The 23,765-nt window shown below is 45.7% G+C and overlaps 1 protein-coding gene across 2 annotated transcripts in view; it reads left to right on the top strand.

The window, feature by feature from the left end:
- The first annotated feature begins 1,977 nt into the window (after window positions 1–1,977).
- The window catches only part of LOC121555155 (pleckstrin homology domain-containing family M member 3-like), a 58,425-nt gene continuing 36,637 nt past the window's right edge, over window positions 1,978–23,765 (top strand). Inside the window, exons 1-4 of one of the 2 annotated variants that reach the window (XM_041868963.2) lie at window positions 1,978–2,051; window positions 4,523–5,584; window positions 16,536–16,779; window positions 17,025–17,809. In XM_041868963.2, the coding sequence (XP_041724897.2) occupies window positions 5,086–5,584; window positions 16,536–16,779; window positions 17,025–17,809 (1,528 nt within the window). In that variant the 5' untranslated portion in view covers window positions 1,978–2,051; window positions 4,523–5,085. Of the gene's footprint in view, window positions 2,052–3,878; window positions 4,183–4,522; window positions 5,585–16,535; window positions 16,780–17,024; window positions 17,810–23,765 lie in introns of those variants that run through there. The other variant, XM_045211995.1, reaches the window with a different exon arrangement.

Genomic DNA, 23,765 nt, shown 5'->3' with positions numbered 1-23,765 from the left:
TATAAGATAAGAGCTGTGTTTTTCTTTGTGTCTGTCTGTCTGTGTTTTAACTTAGTTTCTGTTCTGATATGAGAACACCTTGCTCCGGTAGATAGGACATAAGAGGCCTCCTCGCTGCCGTTTCCATGGGGACCCAACAGCCACTCTACTCTTCAAAAGCGGGCGAGCAGAGCAGAGGTAGCGGGCCCTTTGTGTTGGAGAGGGAGAGAGCAGAACAACACCGGCCAGATGAAAGCACTGCCATCCTTAAACCCAATCATAATTTAGTCATCAGTACAGGAGGGTATAATCAAAATACAGGGGGAGATGGATGGGAGAGATAGACAGAGAAATAGAGGGAGGGAGACTGGAGTGTGTAGGTCAAGGAACGAGGCAGGGAGAGAGTGCTGTTAGATGTAAAAATTAGAAGGGGATATGGATAGAAATGGTCTTGTTCTTGAAGTTGACTCTACCTTATTTGCAATGTCAATCTCGTATCCACTTAGATTGAAAGGTTTGTTGTGTCTTTCTGGAAGAAGATGACAAATAATATGACAATGTCACTGACCAGGACATTGTACTCCACAAATATAATCAATATGGGACAAATTTGCATTTCTACTTTACTTGGCGAATTAACATTATTCATTTCGAGTATCCGAAGGAAGCAACCAATACCATTCAATATTAGTAGTTCGTGCTACATGTTATACAGTTGTGTTAAATGCCATGGTGTCCTTGAGGTTATCATACTATATTGCTCTATTTATTTGTATATCCCATTTGAAAATGCATTTATCCATTATAGTATTGAGCTATAAAACGTATCCAACTATAAGTCCCTCTCTGCTTCCTCCTGCATCTCTACCAAAGGCAGCTAGGCTCAATCGCTGACTGCCATAATTGTCTCTCCTCTCAGAACAAAATAAAAGAGAGGAGAGTTTGCTGGGACAAATAGCATTTAGCAAGAGTTCACATGCAGCTCTCTGTAGGTCATGCACAATATGGCGTCTGCAAGTTTACAGCTGCGGCTCATAGAGCCATTATCCCACAACAATGCTCCGGAGAGGAACATATTTGAGCACATTAGCCCGGGCAGGGCCCCCTCCTCCTTCATTAGAGAATGATTTTTTAAACGAGCCTAGACAATAAGCACATAGAAAGGGTACAGGGGGGCTCTGAGGGACTGAGGGAGGGGAGGTCGCAGATTTAGCCGAGAGAGCCCACGATAATTATTGTGTTTCTCTCGCTGGCTTGAAAGAGACTAGTGTTTCTATTTCTGTAGGGCCAGCACAATGGACGTTGGGTAGCTTCAAGCATCGCTAGCTTTGCCCCATTAGGAAAAAATATGCTCCGTTCTCTCCCTTCTCATCCCCCTTTCCTCCACCCCTCCACTCAGATTCGTCATTAGAGAAATGTCTTTATGACCTTTGTAGGAGGATTTTCAGTTTGATATGTGGCCCCCCGCTGCTGTCATCTGCCTTAGTCACAAAATTAGTATTATATTGGTTTTGCAGCAACTGTAGGTTAATTTGTGTGATTTTGGGGGAATGGGTATGAAACAGGGTTGGAGTCATTTAAAAGGACATTAAATGTTCAGTTATGAAAAAGCAATGTTATTTTCATGTAAAACACACAGGGAGAATGAGACATAGGGATGCAGAATAAATTAGGCACAGATGCAGTAACTGAAAGGTTTGGCAACTCACCAAAAGTTTCTCAATTATTATTACAGACACTTGTGGAATAATTATTATGTTGTTTCCATTCATGTTGAGATTATAATTGCACCAGAATTATCATGTTAGTATTACCATACTATTGTATTATTACTTATAGAATAAATTATTCTTCCCATGCCATTGCAGAATTGACAACTCTCTACAGTAATTTCTCTGAACTGATCTGTGGAAAATGAATGGTTGAGAATCAGGACACCCCTTCTCCAGAATGCATGGCCAACTCACACAAGTTGCAAGAGACGGAACATTTAATGAAGGAACTATCAGGTCTATCCGGTGAACGTTTTTCTCTGACGGACCAGAAAATGACATATTTGTAAACAGAATCAGGTGAGTCACGACTTGTTAATTATTATTTCGAGACCGCGTCTGTGGGTATTTAGCTGGTGTTTTTGTTCGAACAACGATATGAACAAATATTGATAAATATTTGCGTGAGTAGCTAGATGGTTTTAACCCTAGAATCGAAATGACATTGTTCAAGGATGGAGGCTAGCTGACGTTGTTAGCTAACGTTAGCTTGCTAGCTAGATGATGGACATTCACACCTGCTAGCTAACGGAGCCGTTTATCTCGCTAGTTTGGTAGGCAAGCTCTACTAAGTGTTGTTTCTGTGCTAGTTTGGGACAAGCTAACTAGCTAGCTAACTATGTCAGTGAACCACTCAACCAGGATGTAGCTGGTCTGGATGTCTATGTAAAACAGGAACTAACTAACTAGCTAGCTAGCTAGGATAGCTGCATTGATTGCATTGTTGCACTGTTGTCAGAAGTTGTAAGGAAGGCACCTGTCTTGACAGCGCTGTCCCCTTGTATTGATCAATGAATTGCTAACTACACCAGAGCCAGTCCTTCAGTTAGTTACCTCATTCATGTCAAATGAATAGATAAAATACAGATGTGTAGACTACATGCTGATGCACACACACACACACCGGTCCTAGCTACTGCAATGAGGGAAGATTTGATGCCTGATGTGTGAGAGGGATATAAATAGACAGTCAGTGAGGAGGGACAGTGTGCTTCTGTGTCACACCAGCTAGTCTGCTGGGGAAGTTGAGGACACACTGTCGTGACTCTGCTGCTTCTGGTGCTGCTTGCCTCAAACAGTCATGCACTAGGTCACTCATGTCAAATGTCACCAGGATATGATTTGTGGTTCCTTTTTTACATGTGCTCTTGGGGATGGTTGAATATGTTTTTCTAGTTTTGGGCCGGGCGTTCTCTTTAGTGCAGGATGATTGTCTGTGGGATGATAATTTGCTATGAACATAGCGATGATGACATAATGTTTCATTGGAGGATGCAGTGAACTCATTGCTGTAGAGAGATTGATGAGTCAGATACCTGTAGCTACTGTAGCTGAAGTTGTACCTGGAGTTGCAGAGTCACACCCTGCCCAGGGCTCCCCCAGGGGCTTGTTGTCACAGTGACGACATTCCGAAGCACAGCCTCATCTGGCCTGGCTGCCCTCCTTGATCAATCCTCCTTGATCCATCCACCTCACCCCTCCTTCCACCTCATCCCTCCCTCCACCCCATCCCCTCTCCTGGGCGATATGGCCTAAAAATGATATCTTTTTTTTTTCAGACTTATGGGCGATTCACGATATATACACTACATGACCAAAAGTCCATATGTCTGATTCTCTTGGACCAAACCTCAAATGCAAATAGCGAATTGAAACTGCTTGTCAGAGAGGAAGAAGTGATCTCTCATCTTTGTTGTTGTGAGTGGCAGGAGGCAGGGCTTGGTGTGTGTGTTTGTAACTGGGAAGGTGCACAGCACAGATGGCGAGACCAAAAAGACAACATGAAAACAAGCAGACATAAACACATTTATTTTTTATAAAACTCGATTGTTGTGATACAGGCATTTGGAATATCATGCTAAAACAATCAAATTAATTTGATATATTGCCCAGCCCTAACCTCACCCTCTCTCTTCACCCCGTAACTTCACCCCCTCTCCTCATCCCCTCTCCTTTTCACCTCACCTCCTCTCCTCACCCCCTCTCCTTCTCACCTCACCCCCTCACCTCCTCACCCTCTCACCTCACCCCATCTCCTCACCTCACCCCCTCCCTCCCTCCAACTCACCCCTCTCCTCTCCGTCCCTCCGTCCCTCCAACTTACCTCAGCCCCTCTCCTCTCCTCACTCCCTCTCCTTACATCACCCACCCCCCCTTTCCCAGTGAAGTGCTGACTGTATGCCATCCAGGGACTGGCTAGTGGCGATGTCCTCTAAATAATTCATGTCTGGAAGAAAGTGAAAGAACCAGAGCTGGGAGGGAGCAAGGGGATGGAAGGAAAATTGATGGGCCTGTCAGTGACAGAGGAAGAGGGAGAGAGGTAGCGAGGGATGAGGAGTCAGACGCTGCTTCGCGGAGGAAGAGAACAATTAGAACAAACCCTGACAGTGAGAGGCTAAACTGTCTGGAGTGTGAACCCCGCCCAAACCAGGTTGGTCCATGCCTGAGGCACAGGTTAGCTGTCTGTGTGTTAGACTAGGCTATTCCATTTACTCCCTCTACCTGGGTTGATCCGAACAGTCGAGGGAGCATCCGATGGTTGAGGGCAACAGATTGATTGTAGGTAATTGTCTTTGATTTACAATAGGTTTATGAGCCAAGATTGTTGGCAGTGTTTGTAAACTGTTGTTATCTGTCAACTGGATAATGCGTATGTTGTTTGATGAGATCAGGAAATGTTAAGCTTGCTAAGCCTTGTTCATTGCTTAACATATCTGATAATCAACTGACATGCTTCCTTTTTTTGTTCCCTTTTCTTTCCCATGACACAGTGAAGCCTCAAATTGTCCCCTTTTGATGACATCATCATCCAACGTGGAGGAGGAACATTCTTCTTTGTTACACACATCCTCATGTGGATTCATGTGAGAGCTATTTTTCTCTCTCTCTCACTCACTCACTCACTCACTCACTCACACACACACACACACACACACACACACACACACACACACACACACACACACACACACACACAGAGAGAGAGAGAGCCATTGGCCTGTGTAAGAAAAGCAGTGCCACCCCAAAACTGTGCCATGAGAATTTCTGGCAAAGGCCAGAGCTAGCATAAACTCAATAGGAGTGTCCGCCTCTAGCTAGTTGATTAACAGAGCTGTGTTAAAGAGGAATTGTTTTCCTGGAAGGAGCCCAGCCCTCGAGGAACACCATCCACTTAGGCGGCCTCCCTCTGGGGCTCAGACTGCAGATGCTTCAGCTGCGAGGTCCAGAGCCGCTTGGATCCTCCCCTGCCCAGAGAACCACCCAGCCCCATAGAGAACCACCACCACCCCGCCTGCCCTAACAGCCTCCACGCGGGGCCCAGCCAAGGAGCACCATGGAGGGGCTGGAGGTGGAGGATATTAGCCCTGCCCTGGAGGCCACTGAGGACTTCCTACACTGCCTGGATGGAGGTGGAGTCCAGGGAGGGGAGGGGGTATGGCAGCCCAGGCAGCACCACCCCAAGCTGCAGGAGATGTCTGTAGCCCTGGGGAAGCTGAGCTCTAGCGGGGTGTGGGGCCTGCTGGCCGGGGAACAGGGGACTGAGGTGTCCCCGCGTAACGTGGCCTGGGCTGACCAACCCTCGGCCTTCAGCGTGCTGGGTCTGAGGCAGGGGAAAAGGAGCCGTGCTCGTTCCACTAACGACCTGGCTGCCCACACCAAGGACACCAACAACACCTCCTCTAACTCCTCCAACGCCGCCTTTAAGAAAGGCCATAACCGCTCGCGGTCTGATGTTAACTACCGGCCGTCCTACATGGACAACGCTAACGGCCTGCCTGCTGTGGACAAGAACACACTGAAGAACATGGCTCTCAACGACCAGAGAGAAGAAGGTAAGGCAGGAAGGAAGAGTGTGTCCTTCTTTGGTTAGCTGATAAGGACATACTGCCTATTTATTATTGGTTGATACTCAAATCAATATCAGTGTCTATGAGCTTCAAACAAATCTTTAAAATGTTTGCTAAATAGGCTATCATGACATGTACTTAGTAGAGCTAGGACGATAAACCGAAAATTATTGACACTGACCATACCAATTAAATTATGGACGCCGACCATACCGATCAAATTATGGACGCTGACCATACCGATCAAATTATGGACGCCGACCATACCGATCAAATTATGGACGCCGACCATACCGATCAAATTATCGTAGGGATTTTGCTGATATTGTTCGTTATGGAAAGTTTGAAATGAAATAAGTTTACTAATATGGGTGATCGTTAATGGGACAATTGATGGCTATAACCATCAAACTAGCAGTAGTAGTTTAAAGGATAATAAAAAATAAAACTGTGGTGCACATGCTTGTTATAAACGTATCTTTCTATTTATCATTATCACATTAATTCAAGCAATATATTGCCCAGTTTAAGTACTTAGAGGAAATGTGTCTTGATAGCCTATGTCAGAGAATAGATTCAGTTTAGGACTAGCTTCCACTTCCACGTTATGAAGATGATTTCAGCATCCTACAGAAAACAATTGGGCCTAAGCTGTACTGCAGCAGCCAGCATAGGATTCTTCTGGAACTGAGCTTCCACAGCAGTGGCCTGTCAGGATGTGGTGAATAATACCAACCTCCCTGACCCATTGTTTAGTCTGCTTGTTTTTGTTTGTTTAGGGATGTGAGTGTGAAGATCTTCACCAAAGACCATAATAGGATGTAATAGGATGCATTCTGTCACCAAACAGACCCAAATGAGGAGAAAGAGAGAGGCCCAATTATCCCTCAAATTAGGAAGGATTAGCATAGGACTGAAAAGGCCTTAGTTGGCTCTAGGCAGGGAGGAGGGATGGACGGATGGATAGTTAGGCTTCACAAGAGGATGGTAAAAGCTGAGGGCTGCATTCAACAGCACTTAGCATCAGAAGATATACTGCTGTTTGCCAGTCATTATAGTTGGCAATGCTTTTATACACTCTAGCCTAATTGTATCCTCTCATGCCCTGTAACATATTTCCATGACATTTGATGACGTGTGTACTGTGTAGGTAGGCCTAGGCTAGGGCCTATCTCTTCTTAGGAAAAACCTCAGCATATCCGTTTAATTGCTAAGAGAGAAAACCATGACATCCCCTAACTCTCCACTACCTTGAATAACATGGGGGTCCTCTGCAGTTAATGTTTTCACATCGGATGCAATAGGGGAAGGAGGCTTTGGAGCCGCTGGCATGCAAGAATGCGCTCACCCTGTACCACCGCCACCGGTAACGGTTCCCTATAACGAGCCCAGCCCACGCACTGCTGCTGTGTCCTGGTGGGGTGACATTTACTGATTTCCTCAGCAGCAGCAACACACACACACACACACACACACACTAATGCTGATGGATCTGTTGATTTCAGCATGCGCCAGCGCGAGAGAGTGGGCGTCACTGAGCCATCTACCTTCAGCTGTCAGTGTTATAGTGCTGTAGGGGTTTTACTTAATTTACCACTCTACTCGTTAATTTTTTTATTGTCGTCTTAAGACATTCGACCAGACATGTACCTCAGGGATTTGAATGTATAGCCTAGCTTTATTACCTGTTAATTGGTCTTTCCATTGGTTCATTCATCTAATGAATCTCTGTTCTTTTGGCTTTTGATTTAATTAGGGACACCACAGAATTAAGTAGAACACTTAATATATGTATCTCTATGTTAGGAATGTTGTCTTTACTGGGAAAAAAATAGTTATTCCTGTCCTCTTTGGGTCTGTCTGTCATGGTGTCCAGGAATCACCAACTACTACTTCTTTAAAGGCCAAAGTTATAAAATGGCAGTTGTTGTTATGATTGGCTGTCCCAGTCCTTGTTCTGTCTGGGTGTGGCAGTCAGTCATTACAGTAAGAGTGACTGCTCTAGCAATTCTATCTGCCCTTTATGTCTTTGGCAGGTTTAGCTAAGTGAGCTAACCTAACCAGTACTCCCTATTCCCGGTACAAACCTCCCCCCAAATTACACCCTGGCCCCTGCTACAGTGTTTATGATCACGTCCCCGTGTAAGCCTTAAGGTAGCTGCTTCCCAGCCGAAACAGTTCGGAAGAGTTCGTGCATATGTTATAATGACACTGTGTGACGTTTTTGTTCGTTTTGGACTTCAGTGAGGGTTGTTCGGGCACACAAAACGTTTTCTAGAGGCAAGCTGAATTTCGGAGCTGAACTCTACTCCCCTTCGTTGGTGATTGGTCAACAGTAGGGATTCGTCAATAAAGTCTTTGTTGTCATTCAACAAGAGACGACTCGTTTTCATGCACATTTTTTCATTGAAAAATACTACACCAAACATCTTACTTAGATGTAGAATTACGTGACAAAATCTCCTCTGCAAAAATGTCAAAATTAATGACAGATTCCTTGAGTAATTTTAGATTAATTCTGACTATTTTGAGGAAGCGTATACTGGCTACGGCATCTCAAAATAGACAAACGGTACTATTAGCAATTTTATTTTCTCATTTTTCAAGCGAACGTATTTTAAGGGAATATGCGAGCACACTCGTTCGGTTCAGCTAGCCGAGTTCAGCTAGGCGCCAGCTGAACTGAAGTGGGATATCCTAGTTCAGCGTTTTGACAGCAGGGTTGAGGCAATTGGGTCCGAGGCTGTGTGGCGTAACATTAGCTTGTTTAGGTCTCACAGCGTCAACTCCGTTCCATCTCATATTGCTCAAATAGACAGCAAACCTGGTTTCAAAAAACAGATAAAGCAACACCTCACGGCACAACTCCTCTCCCCTATTTGACCTAGATAGTTTGTGTGTATGTATTCATATGTAGGCTACGTGTGCCTTTAAAAATGTTTTATGTAGTTCTGTCCTTGAGCTGTTCTTGTCTATTAATGTTCTGTATTATGTCATGTTTTGTGTGGACCTCAGGAAGAGTAGCTTTTGCAACAGCTAATGGGAATCCTAGTAAAATACCAAAACACACGGCTCTAACTGCCATTTCCTGCAATCTAGAGCAAAAAATGGCCTTATATGAAAGCAAAGAAAGAAAAGGAAAATAAATGATTTGGGGAGAACCCTGGGACACACCACCACCGTTCTTTACCTCAGTTATTTAAAAAGCAGGAAGGAAAGGGAACTAGAGGGGGGTAAAGGGACCATTGTCCATTTTAACCACATTTAGCCTAGTTTTTATGAGCATTTTCTAAAATTATTAGGCTAGTTCATTTAGTGAAGCTATTAAGCTATCAATAGGGGACAAAGCACAGCTACAAGGCACCATTGTAAGTTGAGTATAATATGAAGTGACGGCTCAGACACCAACAATGAGTTCATAAGATGTCCTCTCCTCACCTGCCTCTGGGCCAGACCATTCACGTCACGTTAATGTTAAGTCCCTGTGACGTTTCAGCAAAGCTATCGCATCAGGTGGCCAGGACAGGCCAGGACAGCCAGTTAAATTCAGTGGAGTTGTAGGACTTTGTAGGGCTAGACCGCTGCTGGTTGACCAAGCCCAGCAAAGCAGAGCAAAGCGCAGACTGCTAATTGAGTCATGTCCGTGTGCCTTGCTTCCTCTGTAGCGTGAAATGAACAGTGACCTGCTCCACACCCACATGCTCACAGGAGCCTTTGAAGCCCAGGGGGACAGGCGAGCCCCCTAGCACCCCCCACCCTCGTCTGAGTGGCTCCCGAAAGCCAAAGCACAGCGGTCTGGTCGTCTGCCCCGGGCTTTGCTCTTGGCATCTGCTCCTCTCACAGTAACAGTGGTTAGTAACAGTAGTAACAGTGGTTAGTAACAGTAGTAACAGTGGTTAGTAACAATGGTTAGTAACAGTGGTTAGTAACAGTAGTAACAGTGGTTAATAACAGTGGTTAGTAACAGTAGTAACAGTGGTTAGTAACAGTGGTTAGTAACAGGAGTAACAGTGGTTAGTAACAGTGGTTAGTAACAGTGGGTAGTAACAGTGGTTAGTAACAGTAGTAACAGTGGTTAATAACAGTGGTTAGTAACAGTAGTAACAGTGGTTAGTAACAGTGGTTAGTAACAGGAGTAACAGTGGTTAGTAACAGTGGTTAATAACAGTGGTTAGTAACAGTAGTAACAGTGGTTAATAACAGTGGTTAGGAACAGTAGTAACAGTTGTTAGTAACAGTAGTAACAGTTGTTAGTAACAGTAGTAACAGTGGTTAGTAACAGTGGTTAGTAACAGTGGTTAGTAACAGTGGTTAGTAACAGTGGGTAGTAACAGTGGTTAGTAACAGTAGTAACAGTGGTTAATAACAGTGGTTAGTAACAGTAGTAACAGTGGTTAGTAACAGTGGTTAGTAACAGGAGTAACAGTGGTTAGTAACATTGTTAACAGTGGTTAGTAACAGTAATAGCAGTGGTTAATAACAGTGGTTAGTAACAGTAGTAACAGTGGTTAATAACAGTGGTTAGGAACAGTAGTAACAGTGGTTAGTAACAGGAGTAACAGTGGTTAGTAACAGTAGTAACAGTGGTTAGTAACAGGAGTAACAGTTGTTAGTAACAGTAGTAACAGTGGTTAGTAACAGGAGTAACAGTGGTTAGTAACAGTAGTAACAGTGGTTAATAACAGTGGTTAGTAACAGTAGTAACAGTGGTTAATAACAGTGGTTAGTAACAGTGGTTAATAACAGTGGTTAGTAACAGTAGTAACAGTGGTTAATAACAGTGGTTAGTAACAGTGGTTAATAACAGTGGTTAGTAACAGGAGTAACAGTGGTTAGTAACAGTAGTAACAGTGGTTAGTAACAGTAGTAACAGTGGTTAATAACAGTGGTTAGTAACAGTAGTAACAGTGGTTAATAACAGTGGTTAGTAACAGTAGTAACAGTGGTTAGTAACAGTGGGTAGTAACAGTGGTTAGTAACAGTAGTAACAGTGGTTAATAACAGTGGTTAGTAACAGTAGTAACAGTGGTTAGTAACAGTGGTTAGTAACAGGAGTAACAGTGGTTAGTAACAGTGGTTAATAACAGTGGTTAGTAACAGTAGTAACAGTGGTTAATAACAGTGGTTAGGAACAGTAGTAACAGTGGTTAGTAACAGTAGTAACAGTGGTTAGTAACAGTGGTTAGTAACAGTGGTTAGTAACAGTGGTTAGTAACAGTGGGTAGTAACAGTGGTTAGTAACAGTAGTAACAGTGGTTAATAACAGTGGTTAGTAACAGTAGTAACAGTGGTTAGTAACAGTGGTTATTAACAGGAGTAACAGTGGTTAGTAACATTGTTAACAGTGGTTAGTAACAGTAGTAGCAGTGGTTAATAACAGTGGTTAGTAACAGTAGTAACAGTGGTTAATAACAGTGGTTAGGAACAGTAGTAACAGTGGTTAGTAACAGGAGTAACAGTGGTTAGTAACAGTAGTAACAGTGGTTAGTAACAGTAGTAACAGTGGTTAATAACAGTGGTTAGTAACAGTGGTTAGTAACAGGAGTAACAGTGGTTAGTAACAGTAGTAACAGTGGTTAGTAACAGTAGTAACAGTGGTTAATAACAGTGGTTAGTAACAGTAGTAACAGTGGTTAATAACAGTGGTTAATAACAGTGGTTAGTAACAGTGGTTAATAACAGTGGTTAGTAACAGTGGTTAGTAACAGGAGTAACAGTGGTTAGTAACAGGAGTAACAGTGGTTAGTAACAGTAGTAACAGTGGTTAGTAACAGTGGTTAGTAACAGTGGTTAGTAACAGGAGTAACAGTGGTTAGTAACAGTAGTAACAGTGGTTAGTAACAGTAGTAACAGTGGTTAGTAACAGTAGTAACAATAAAGGCCGCTACACACTTCATGCAAACAGAGCGACGGAGCGTCGTATACGGTCCATTCCAAAATTTGAGCCACACAAAAGTACGTAGAACTACGTGCGAAAACGACATTCAGATGCTGCGTTTGCGTAGTTTACGTGAAGTGTGTAGCGGCCTTAACAGTAAAGGCTAGTACAGGGATGCACTGAAATGAACTGTAGTTGTCCTACTTTTTTTTTCTTAATCCCTGCCAATTGATTATCAGTTAATCCTGAGTGGCGCAGTGGTCTAAGGCACTGCATCGCAGTGCTAACTGTGCCACTAGAGATCCTGGTTCGAATCCAGGCTCTGTCGCAGCCGGCCGCGACCGGGAGACTCATGGGCGGCGCACAATTGGCCCAGCGTCGTCCAGGTTAGGGGAGGGAATGGCCGGCAGGGATGTAGCTCAGTTGATAGAGCAATGGCGTTTGCAACGCCAGGGTTGTGGGTTCGATTCCCACGGGGGGCCAGTATAAAAAAAAAAAAAATTATTCACTAACTGTAAGTCGCTCTGGATAAGAGCGTCTGCTAAATGACTTAAATGTAAATGTAAATGTCAAGGACTACACACACCTGTTAATAATAATAATATGCCATTTAGCAGACGCTTTTATCCAAAGCGACTTACAGTCATGTGTGCATACATTTTTACGTATGGTTATGTCCCGGGGATCTAATCTACCAATTGAGCTACAGAGTGTAACTAGGTTTCTGATAAGGATAAGGATGAAAACAAGTATACGTAACCCTAACCCAAGAGTTGTGTTCCCCTGATATGATATTCTAGGCCTAGAGTTGTGTTACCCTGATATTGTCATGCTGGAATACCCATCCACGACCCATTTTCAATGCCCTGGCTGAGGGAAGGAGGACCGTCCATCGTCCCATTGATGCGGTGAAGTTGTCCTGTCCCCTTAGCAGAAAAACACCCCCAAAGCATAATGTTTCCACTTCCATGTTTGACAGTGGGGGTGGTGTTCTTGGGGTCATAGGCAGCATTCATCCTCCTCCAAACACGTTTCGTTTGTTGTTTTGTCGTGTGTTTAGTCGTCAATAAACATGAATGCATATCACGCTGCGCCTTGGTCCGTCTCGTCCGTAAACGATCGTGACAGAAGATCCCACCAATCCTGGATCAAGCAGCGTGACGAGGAGAGAGGATGGACTTGGGAGGAGATGAGCGAGAGTCTGGCAAGAGGGATGGAGGCCATGATCACGGGGTGAAGTGTGTAGCGGCCTTAACAGTAAAGGCTAGTACAGGGATGCACTGAAATGAACTGTAGTTGTCCTACTTTTTTTTTCTTAATCCCTGCCAATTGATTATCAGTTAATCCTGAGTGGCGCAGTGGTCTAAGGCACTGCATCGCAGTGCTAACTGTGCCACTAGAGATCCTGGTTCGAATCCAGGCTCTGTCGCAGCCGGCCGCGACCGGGAGACTCATGGGCGGCGCACAATTGGCCCAGCGTCGTCCAGGGTAGGGGAGGGAATGGCCGGCAGGGATGTAGCTCAGTTGATAGAGCAGGGTTGTGGGTTCGATTCCCACGGGGGGCCAGTATAAAAAAAAAAAAATGTATTCACTAACTGTAAGTCGCTCTGGATAAGAGCGTCTGCTAAATGACTTAAATGTAAATGTAAATGTGAAGGACTACACACACCTGTTAATAATAATAATATGCCATTTAGCAGACGCTTTTATCCAAAGCGACTTACAGTCATGTGTGCATAAATGTTTACGTATGGTTATGTCCCGGGGATCTAATCTACCAATTGAGCTACAGAGTGTAACTAGGTTTCTGATAAGGATAAGGATGAAAACAAGTATACGTAACCCTAACCCAAGAGTTGTGTTCCCCTGATATGATATTCTAGGCCTAGAGTTGTTTTACCCTGATATTGTCATGCTGGAATACCCATCCACGACCCATTTTCAATGCCCTGGCTGAGGGAAGGAGGACCGTCCATCGTCCCATTGATGCGGTGAAGTTGTCCTGTCCCCTTAGCAGAAAAACACCCCCAAAGCATAATGTTTCCACTTCCATGTTTGACAGTGGGGGTGGTGTTCTTGGGGTCATAGGCAGCATTCATCCTCCTCCAAACACGTTTCGTTTGTTGTTTTGTCGTGTGTTTAGTCGTCAATAAACATGAATGAATATCACGCTGCGCCTTGGTCCGTCTCGTCCGTAAACGATCGTGACAGAAGATCCCACCAATCCTGGATCAAGCAGCGTGACGAGGAGAGAGGATGGACTTGGGAGGAGATGAGCGAGAGTCTGGCAAGAGGGATGGAGGCCATGATCACGGGGGAGAGACAAGCCCCAAAAATTTTTAGGGGGGGGCTCACGCCGTGGACGACGAGGCAGCAGGAGGCCACGATAGAGCGGTTCAGCCGTTTAGCAGAGGAGGCCGCCAGATTAAGGGGGTCATTGGTTCAGAGGGAACAGAAGGAAAGTGTAGAGGCACGGCGAGAGGAGCTGGTTAGGCAGCAGAAGGAGCGGGGGTTAATGAAGGAACCCAGTCCCGCTCCTCGCACCAATCAAGTGGTGCGTGTCGCCAGTCCGGTCCGGCCCGTTCCTGATTCCCGCACTAAGCCAGTGGTGGGTGTTCCCAGTATGGTTCGGCCCGTTCCTGCTCCTCGCATCAAGCCAGTGGTGCGCATCGCCAGCCCGGTCCGGCCTGTTCCTGTCTCTCGCACCAAGCCAGTGGTGCGCGTCGCCAGCCCGGCCCGGCCTGTTCCTGCTTCCCGCACCAGGCCAGTGGTGCGCGTCGCCAGTCCGGTACGGCCCGTTCCTGCTCCCCGCACCAAGCCAGTAATCAATAACCTGTGTGTGTTTGTATTGTGTTGTGCTCCTGAGTGGCGCAGTGGTCTAAGGCACTGTATCGCAGTGCTAACTGTGCCACTAGAAATCCTGGTTCGAATCCAGGCTCTGTCGCCGCCGGCCGCGACCGGGAGACTCATGGGCGGCGCACAATTGGCCCAGCGTCGTCCAGGTTAGGGGAGGGAATGGCCGGCAGGGATGTAGCTCAGTTGATAGAGCATGGCGTTTGCAATGCCAGGGTTGTGGGTTCGATTCCCACGAGGGGCCAGTATAAAAAAAATATGTATTCACTAACTGTAAGTCGCTCTGGATAAGAGCGTCTGCTAAATGACTAAAATGTAAATGAAATTCAAAGTAGCCACCCTTTGCCTTGATGACAGCTTTGCACACTCTTGTCATTCTCTCAACCAGCTTCACCTGGAATACTTTTCCAACAGTCTTGAAGGAGTTCCCACATATGCTGAGCACTTGTTGGCTGCTTTTCCTTCACTTGGTTGGGGTCGGGTGATTGTGGAGGCTAGGTCATCTGATGCAGCACTCCATCACTCTCCTTCTTGGTCCCTACACCCAAACGAGGGCATTGCGTTCATCCACCTCTGGCCTGCTGGCCCCCCTACCTCTGCGGAAGCACAGTTCCCGCTCAGCCCAGTCAAAACTGTTCCCTGCTCTGGCACCCCAATGGTGGAACAAGCTCCCTCACGACGGCAGGACAGCGGAGGCACTCACCACCTTCCGGGGACACTTGAAACCCCACCTCTTTAAGGAATACCTGGGATAGGATAAAGTAATCCTTCTACCCCCCCCTTACCCCACCCCCACAAAAAAAAAAAATTGGCCCAGCGTCTTCCAGGGTAGGGGAGGGAATGGCCGGCAGGGATGTAGCTCAGTTGGTAGAGCATGGTGTTTGCAACGCCAGGGTTGTGGGTTCGATTCCCACGGGGGGCCAGTATAAAATAAAAAATAATGTATGCACTAACTGTAAGTCGCTCTGGATAAGAGCGTCTGCTAAATGACTAAAATGTAATGGCGTATCGCTGCAGAATACTGTTGTAGCCATGCTGGTTAAGTATGCCTTGAATTCTAAATAAATCACTGACAGTGTCACCAGCAAAGCACCCCCACACCATCACACCTCCTCCTCCATGCTTCACGATGGGAACTACACATGCGGAGATCATCCGTTCACCTACTCTGCTTCTCACAAAGACACGGCAGTTGGAACCAAAAATCTCACATTTGGACTCATCAGACCAAAGGACATATTTCCACCGGTCTAATGTCCTTTGCTCGTGTTTCTTGGCCCAAGCAAGTCTCTTCTTATTATTGGTGTCCTTTAGTAGTGGTATCTTTGCAGCAATTCAACCATGACAGCCTGATTCAGTCTCCTCTGAACAGTTGATGTTGAGATGTGTCTGTTACTTAAACTCATTTATTTGGGCTGCAATCTGAGGTGCAGTTAATTGCCGATTTCTGAGGCTGGTAACTCTAATGAACTTATCCTCTGCAGCAGAGGTAACTCTGGGTCTTCCTTTCCTGTGGCGGTCCTCATGAGAGCCAGTTTCATCATAGCGCTTGATGGTTTTTGCGACTGCACTTTGCTTATTTGAGCTGTTCTTGCCATAATATGGACTTAGCCCTATTTGGTAAAAGACCATCTTCTGTATACCAACCCTACCTTGTCACAACACAACTGATTGGCTCAAACGCATTAACTTTTAACAAGGCACACCTGTTAATTGAAATGCATTCCAGGTGACTACCTCATGAAGCTGGTTGAGAGAATGCCAAGAGTGTGCAAAACTGTCATCAAGGCAAAGGGTGGCTACTTTGAAGAATCTCAAATATAAAATATATTTTGATTTGTTTAAACTTTTTTGGTTACTACATGATTCCATATGTGTTATTTCATAATTTTGATGTCTTCACTATTATTCTACAATGTATAAAATAGTACAAATAAAGAAGAACCCTTGAATGAGTAGGTGTGTCCAAACTTTTGACTGGTACTATATATATATATACAGAAGTGCTATCAGATTGGTGGCCCTCAAATGTTGTGAGTTGCCATATGGACAGCAGCAAATGATCCTGTCGCTGAATATGCTGTGTTTGTTACAGCCCATAACGACAGCAGCAGATGATCCTATTGCTGAATATACTGTGTTTGTTGCAGCCCATAAGGACAGCAGCAGATGATCCTGTCGCTGAATATGCTGTGTTTGTTGCAGCCCATAAGGAGAGCAGCAGCGGCAGTGTGGTGAAACAGGGTTCCCTGGAGCATCGTGAGGGTCAGAAGGGTCGATGGAGCGTCTGTCACGTAGAGCTGACCCCTTGTGAGCTGCGTCTCTATAGCCTGGACAGCAGCGGTAACCGGCAGCTCTGCACTGCCTACTCCCTGTCCCACTGCCAGGGGGTCAGCCAGCCCCAGCCGCCCCAGGACGGGCGAGTCCTCCAGGCCCTCTTCTTCAACAGGTAAAGGGAGAACACCATGGTGCTCAACTCTAATCCTTTTGCCAGTTCTCCCTCGTAAAAGAAGTCTTCTGACCTCAACAGGTCTTCCTGGATAAATCTAAGTAAATGTTTATGTCAATCACATAAACATGAAAAAACGGCCTGCACTCACTTGAATATGAGTTGCAATTGAAGCTTTGTTGCAATATTATTTCTCTCATAGCAACATGTGTTAAAAGATCACTCACTGACCTCTTCTTCAACAGCTCCACCCGCCTGCAGTTACGTGCCGCCTGCCAGTGGGAGGCGCTAGACTGGAGGAGGCTGATCTGGGAGAGAGTACTGGCTGCCCGGCCCGCCCACAAAAATGCAGAGCCGCTTCCAGCCTTATCCCCGTCGTCATCCGTCTCATCTGGAGGTCTCGACACCAGACCAGACCCCTGTGGTCCTGCTGAGGCTGCCCTGGCCCCTCGATCATCCAATCTCCCCCCAGCCCGGCCCACGGCCCTGCCCCTGTTCACGCAGTGCTGTGCGGATGTCCTCAAGGCTGGGCTCCTCCACCAGCTGACTGACCAGAACTGGAGGGCCTTCACCTTCGTACTGAGTCGCTCCACGCTGCAGGCCTTTCCCACCGAGGGCCGGGGACCCGTGTCTGAGCCCGTCCTCCACTACCCGCTGGCCTCCTGCCTGGCCGTGCAGAGGGACGAGGCTGAGGGGGTCAGCGCTGCCCACTTCCAAGCCGTCTTCCCCAGCGAGGTGCTCCGTCTGCGGGCTGAGAGCCAACTCAAGGCCCAGGACTGGGTGGAGGCCCTGCGGACGGCCGTGGCGGCCCAGAGGCCCCAGGGGGAGGAGGGACAGAGCTCCGGCCAGGCCCAGCCGGGTGCAGTGTCGATGGGGACGGGGGTTCTGCTGAGGAGCAAGCCCTCCAGGGAGAGGAGGCAGAGGGACACCCAGAGGGCCAAGAGACAGTCAGTCACCACCAGCTTCCTCAGTATCCTCACCTGCCTGGCTGTGGAGAAGGGCCTGACTACCCAGAGCTTCCGGTGTGCAGGTAGAGACCTCCACCTGTTACCAGCTACACACACACACACACACACACAGTACTAAAGTGACACATTCTTAACTAGAAGAATATCCTGTCACATCACACCCAACATAGTTCAACACAGTTCATCTACATATCTCTACTGTTTATGGAAAGATTTTTACAACAAAATTTTGACCCAAGAGGTAACCACTGTCATTAGTAAAAAATCTACTGATATACACTACCGTTCAAAAGTTTGGGGTCACTTAGAAATGTCCTTGTTTTCCATGAAAACATACATGAAATGAGTTTGAATAGGAAATATAGCAAAATGCATAGGAAATGTAGTCATTGACAAGGTTAGTATAAATAATAATTGTGTCCTTTAAACTTTGCTTTGCAGCTATTACAGCCTTGCAGACCTTTGGCGTTCTAGTTGTCAATTTGTTGAGGTAATCAGAAGTGATTTCACCCCATGCTTCCTGAAGCACCTCCCACAAGTTGGGTTGGCTTGATGGGCACTTCTTACGTACCATACGGTCAAGCTGCTCCCACAACAGCTCAATAGGGTTGAGATCCGGTGACTGTGCTGGCCACTCCATTATAGACAGAATACCAGCTGACTGCTTCTTCCCTAAATAGTTATTGCATAGTTTGGATCTGTGCTTTGGGTCATTGTCCTGTTGTAGTTGCAAAATGTAGTGATAGCCTTCCTCTTCAAGATCCATTTTACCCTGTACAAATCTCCCACTTTACCACCACCAAAGCACCCCCAGACCATCACATTGCCTCCACTATGCTTGACAGATGGCATCAAGCACTCCTCCAGCATCTTTTCATTTGGTCTGCGTCTCACAAATGTTCTTCTTTGTGATCCGAACACCTCAAACTTCGATTTGTCTGTCCATAACACTTTTTTCCAATCTTCCCCTGTCCAGTGTCTGTGTTCTTTTGCCCATCTTAATATTTTATTTTTATTGGCCAGTCTGAGATATGGCTTTTTCTTTGCAACAAGAAGGTCAGCATCCCGGAGTCGCCTCTTCACTGTTGACGTTGAGTCTGGTGTTTTGCAGGTACTATTTAATGAAGCTGCCAGTTGAGGACCTGAGAGGCATCTGTTTCTCAAACAAGACACTCTAATGTATTTGTCCTCTTGCTCAGTTGTGCACCGGGGCCTCCCACTCCTCTTTCTATTCTGGTTAAAGCCAGTTTGCGCTGTTCTGTGAAGGGAGTAGTACACAGCATTGTACGAGATCTTCAGTTTCTTGGCAATTTCTCGCATGGAATAGCCTTCATTTCTCAGAACAAGAATAGACTAACGAGTTTCAGAAGAAAGTTATTTGTTTCTGGCCATTTTGATTCTGTAATCGAACCCACAATTGCTGATGCTCCAGATACTCAACTAGTCTCAAGAAGGCTGGTTGTATTGCTTCTTTAATCAGCACAACTCTTTTCAGCTGTGCTAACATTATTGCAAAATAGTTTTCTAATGATCAATTAGCCTTTTAAAATGATAAACTTGGATTAGCAAACACAACGTGCCATTGGAACACAGGACTGATGGTTGCTGATAATGGGCCTCTGTACGCCTATGTAGATATTCCATAAAAAATCAGCCGTTTCCAGCTACAATAGCCATTTACAACATTAACAATGTCTACACTGTATTTCGGATCAATTTTATGTTATTTTAATGGACAAAAAAAATGAAATTTCTAAGTGACCCCAAACTTTGGAACGGTAGTGTATATAGAAAACTATGTGGACACCCCTTCAAATTAGTGGATTCGGCTATTTCAGGCACATCTGTTGCTGACAGGTGTATTAAATCGAGCACACAGCCATGCAATCTCCATAGACAAATATTGGCAATAGAATGGCCATACTGAAGAGCGTCATAGGATGCCACCTTTCCAACAAGTCAGTTCCTTAAAACTTCTGCCCTGCTAGAGCTGCCCCGCTCAACTGTAATTCTGTTATTGTGAGGTGGAAACGTCTAGGAGAAACAACGGCTCAGCCGCGAATTGGTAGGCCACACAAGCTCACAGAACGGGACCGCCGAGTGCTGAAGCGCGTAGCACATAAAAATCGTCTGTCCTCGTTTGCAACACTCACTACCAAGTTCCAAACTGCCTCTGGAAGCAACATCAGCACAAGAACTGTTCGTCGGGAGCTTCATGAAATGGGTTTCCATGGCCAAGCAGCCGCACACAAGCCTAAGATCACCATGCACAATGCCAAGCATCGGCTGGAGTGGTGTAAAGCTCACCGCCATTGGATTCTGGAGTGATGAATCACGCTTCACCATCTGGCGGTCCGACGGACAAATCTGGGTTTGGCGGATGCCAGGAGAACGCTACCTGCCCCAATTCATAGTGCCAACTGTAAAGTTTGGTGGAGGAGTAATAATGGTCTGTGGCTGTTTTTCATGGTTCGGACTAGGCCCCTAGTTCCAGTGAAGGGAAATCTTAACGCTACAGCATACAATGACATTCTAGACGATTCTGTGCTTCCAACTTTGTGGCAACAGTTTGGGGAAGGCCCTTTCCTGTTTCAGCATGACAATGCCCCTGTGTACAAAGCGAGGTCCATACAGAAATGGTTTGTCAACATCGGTGTGGAAGAACATGACTGGCATGCACAGAGCCCTGACCTCAACACCATCAAACACCTTTGGGATGAATTGGAATGCTGACTGCGAGCCAGGCCTAATCAACCAACATCAGTTCCTGACCTTATTAATGCTCTTGTGACTAAATGGAAGCAAGTCCCCGCAGCAATGTTCCAACATCTAGTGGAAAGCCTTCCCATAAGAGTGGAGGCTGTTATAGCAGCAAAGGGGGGACCAACTCCATATTAATGCCCATGATTCTGGAATGAGATGTTCGACGAGCAGGTGTCCACATACTTTTGGTAATGTAGTGTATGTTCACTACCGAAAGAGACCGCATAGGTTAGTAGTGGTCTGAAAACATGTACTGAGGTTTGCATACTTCACACAATCTCAATCTGCTGATGTGTGTACTGTGTTCAGTGGGCATTCTTGGTAACTTGTTGTATACTTCAGTGGCGGTTAGTAGGTCAGCTAGCTAAGGACTGTCAGATGGTGCAGTACAGTCCTTGTCTCTCAGTCCAATCTGAGTAGAACATATACAGTGGGGGAAAAAAGTATTTAGTCAGCCACCAATTGTGCAAGTTCTCCCACTTAAAAAGATGAGAGAGGCCTGTAATTTTCATCATAGGTACACGTCAACTATGACAGACAAAATGAGAGAGAGAAAATCCAGAAAATCACATTGTAGGATTTTTAATGAATTTATTTGCAAATTATGGTGGAAAATAAGTATTTGGTCACCTACAAACAAGCAAGATTTCTGGCTCTCACAGACCTGTAACTTCTTCTTTAAGAGGCTCCTCTGTCCTCCACTCGTTACCTGTATTAATGGCACCTGTTTGAACTTGTTATCAGTATAAAAGACACCTATCCACAACCTCAAACAGTCACACTCCAAACTCCACTATGGCCAAGACCAAAGAGCTGTCAAAGGACACCAGAAACAAAATTGTAGACCTGCACCAGGCTGGGAAGACTGAATCTGCAATAGGTAAGCAGCTTGGTTTGAAGAAATCAACTGTGGGAGCAATTATTAGGAAATGGAAGACATACAAGACCACTGATAATCTCCCTCGATCTGGGGCTCCACGCAAGATCTCACCCCGTGGGGTCAAAATGATCCCAGAACCACACGGGGGGACCTAGTGAATGACCTGCAGAGAGCTGGGACCAAAGTAACAAAGCCTACCATCAGTAACACACTACGCCGCCAGGGACTCAAATCCTGCAGTGCCAGACGTGTCCAGGCCTGTCTGAAGTTTGCTAGAGTGCATTTGGATGATCCAGAAGAGGATTGGGAGAATGTCATATGGTCAGATGAAACCAAAATATAACTTTTTGGTAAAAACTCAACTCGCCGTGTTTGGAGGACAAAGAATGCTGAGTTGCATCCAAAGAACACCATACCTACTGTGAAGCATGGGGGTTGAAACATCATGCTTTGGGGCTGTTCTTCTGCAAAGGGACCAGGACGACTGATCCGTGTAAAGGAAAGAATGAATGGGGCCATGTATCGTGAGATTTTGAGTGAAAACCTCCTTCCATCAGCAAGGGCATTGAAGATGAAACGTGGCTGGGTCTTTTCAGCATGACAATGATCCCAAACACACCGCCCGGGCAACGAAGGAGTGGCTTCGTATGAAGCATTTCAAGGTCCTGGAGTGGCCTAGCCAGTCTCCAGATCTGAACCCCATAGAAAATCTTTGGAGGGAGTTGAAAGTCTGTGTTGCCCAGCGACAGCCCCAAAACATCAATGCTCTAGAGGAGATCTGCATGGAGGAATGGGCCAAAATACCAGCAACAGTGTGTGAAAACCTTGTGAAGACTTACAGAAAACGTTTGACCTGTGTCATTGCCAACAAAGGGTATATAACAAAGTATTGAGAAACTTTTGTTATTGACCAAATACTTATTTTCCACCATAATTTGCAAATACATTCATTAAAAATCCTACAATGTGATTTTCAGGATTATTTTTTCTCATTTTGTCTGTCATATTTGACGTGTACCTATGATGAAAATTACAGGCCTCTCTCATCTTTTTAAGTGGGAGAACTTGCACAATTGGTGGCTGACTAAATACTTTTTTCCCCCACTGTAAACAGAGATAAGCATAGGCCCTGTTGAAGAAGTCCAGTGTGACATTAGCCAATGGGGCCATAATATCCTAAACCCTATCAGAAGGACTCGTCCCTTATCCTCCTCGTCAACCTTGACCTTTGACCTCAGCCCCTTTTTGAGGTTACACAAGGAAGTGTGTGTTCGCAGGTGCGTGGGACTTATCTATTCCTCAACCCACATTTCACCACGTTTTACGACGCAAACTCGACCGGCATGTCCAGACCTGAGTGAGACCAGTGTCCTTGAATCTTTCGCCGTGCCTCTTTCTCTCCAAATTAACAAACAAACAAACAAACACAGACAAACAGCAGCTCTCCAAGGCAACACTTGGTAGAACATCAGATTTTTTAGTCTGTCATTTTATATGAGCTCACCTGAACCCAAACTCAAGCCCTTTTAGTTAGTCTTTATTTTCCATGGTATTCCCCGGAGTCCTGTGCGGTGGCAAAGCAGCTTTGTTGGGGTTGGCTTCAAAAGGGCGGCTGGGGATCAAGGTGTCTGGGGCTCTCACCCACCACCACCAGACCTTTGAGCTCAGACCAGTCACCTGTTGCACTACTGGGGGGTCACAGACCCCCCCCTCCCCCAAATAAACACCTTTCACACACACATACTGCCCATTGTCCAGTGGTAGATGTTTTAGTATTCACTATGGCCTGTCTTTAATATATGAGTTCCATTACTATGCAATTGAAATGCAATTACTCAAGTACTAGCTATGTAACTTGTTATTACAATGTTAATACAAGTGTAAATCCAGTGTTACTACACAGTTATAAGAGCAACTTAATGTAAACTGTAACCTAGAGTTATAGCTACAGTTCATAATTCCCCCTAGAGATGTCCTATTGCCCACTAAATCTGTTGGGGCCTCATCCTCTTGGCCCTAACTGATATCTCACTACCAGATAGAGAGAGACTTCACAAGCTGACAGAGAGCTCAGTAAATGGAGCCATGGCGGCGCTGCGTTTGGTCTCTGGGTGTGAAATATGTGCTCACTAAAAGGGGATGAATGAGGTGCTTTCCTCCTTCTCTTCTGTAACCAGTCCTCTATTAATGCATGCTGTCTGAAAGGTCCTCTGAACAAGGATAGCGGGCACCTGACAATAATTGGCCGGCATAAAGCGGAGGAAAAAATCCCTTTTTAGAATCAAAGACAGGCGGCCGGGATGATGTGGTCAATGCGGAAGCTAATTGTTTGATTCAGGGGCTCTGTTCGCTTTGGCTGCAGAGCTGTTTGAATG

This window comes from Coregonus clupeaformis, chromosome 40, assembly GCF_020615455.1.
Source record: "Coregonus clupeaformis isolate EN_2021a chromosome 40, ASM2061545v1, whole genome shotgun sequence".
NCBI classification, from domain to species: domain Eukaryota; kingdom Metazoa; phylum Chordata; class Actinopteri; order Salmoniformes; family Salmonidae; genus Coregonus; species Coregonus clupeaformis.
Note: the sequence above shows the minus strand (reverse complement) of the source record. Positions and strands in the feature narration are given on the sequence as shown.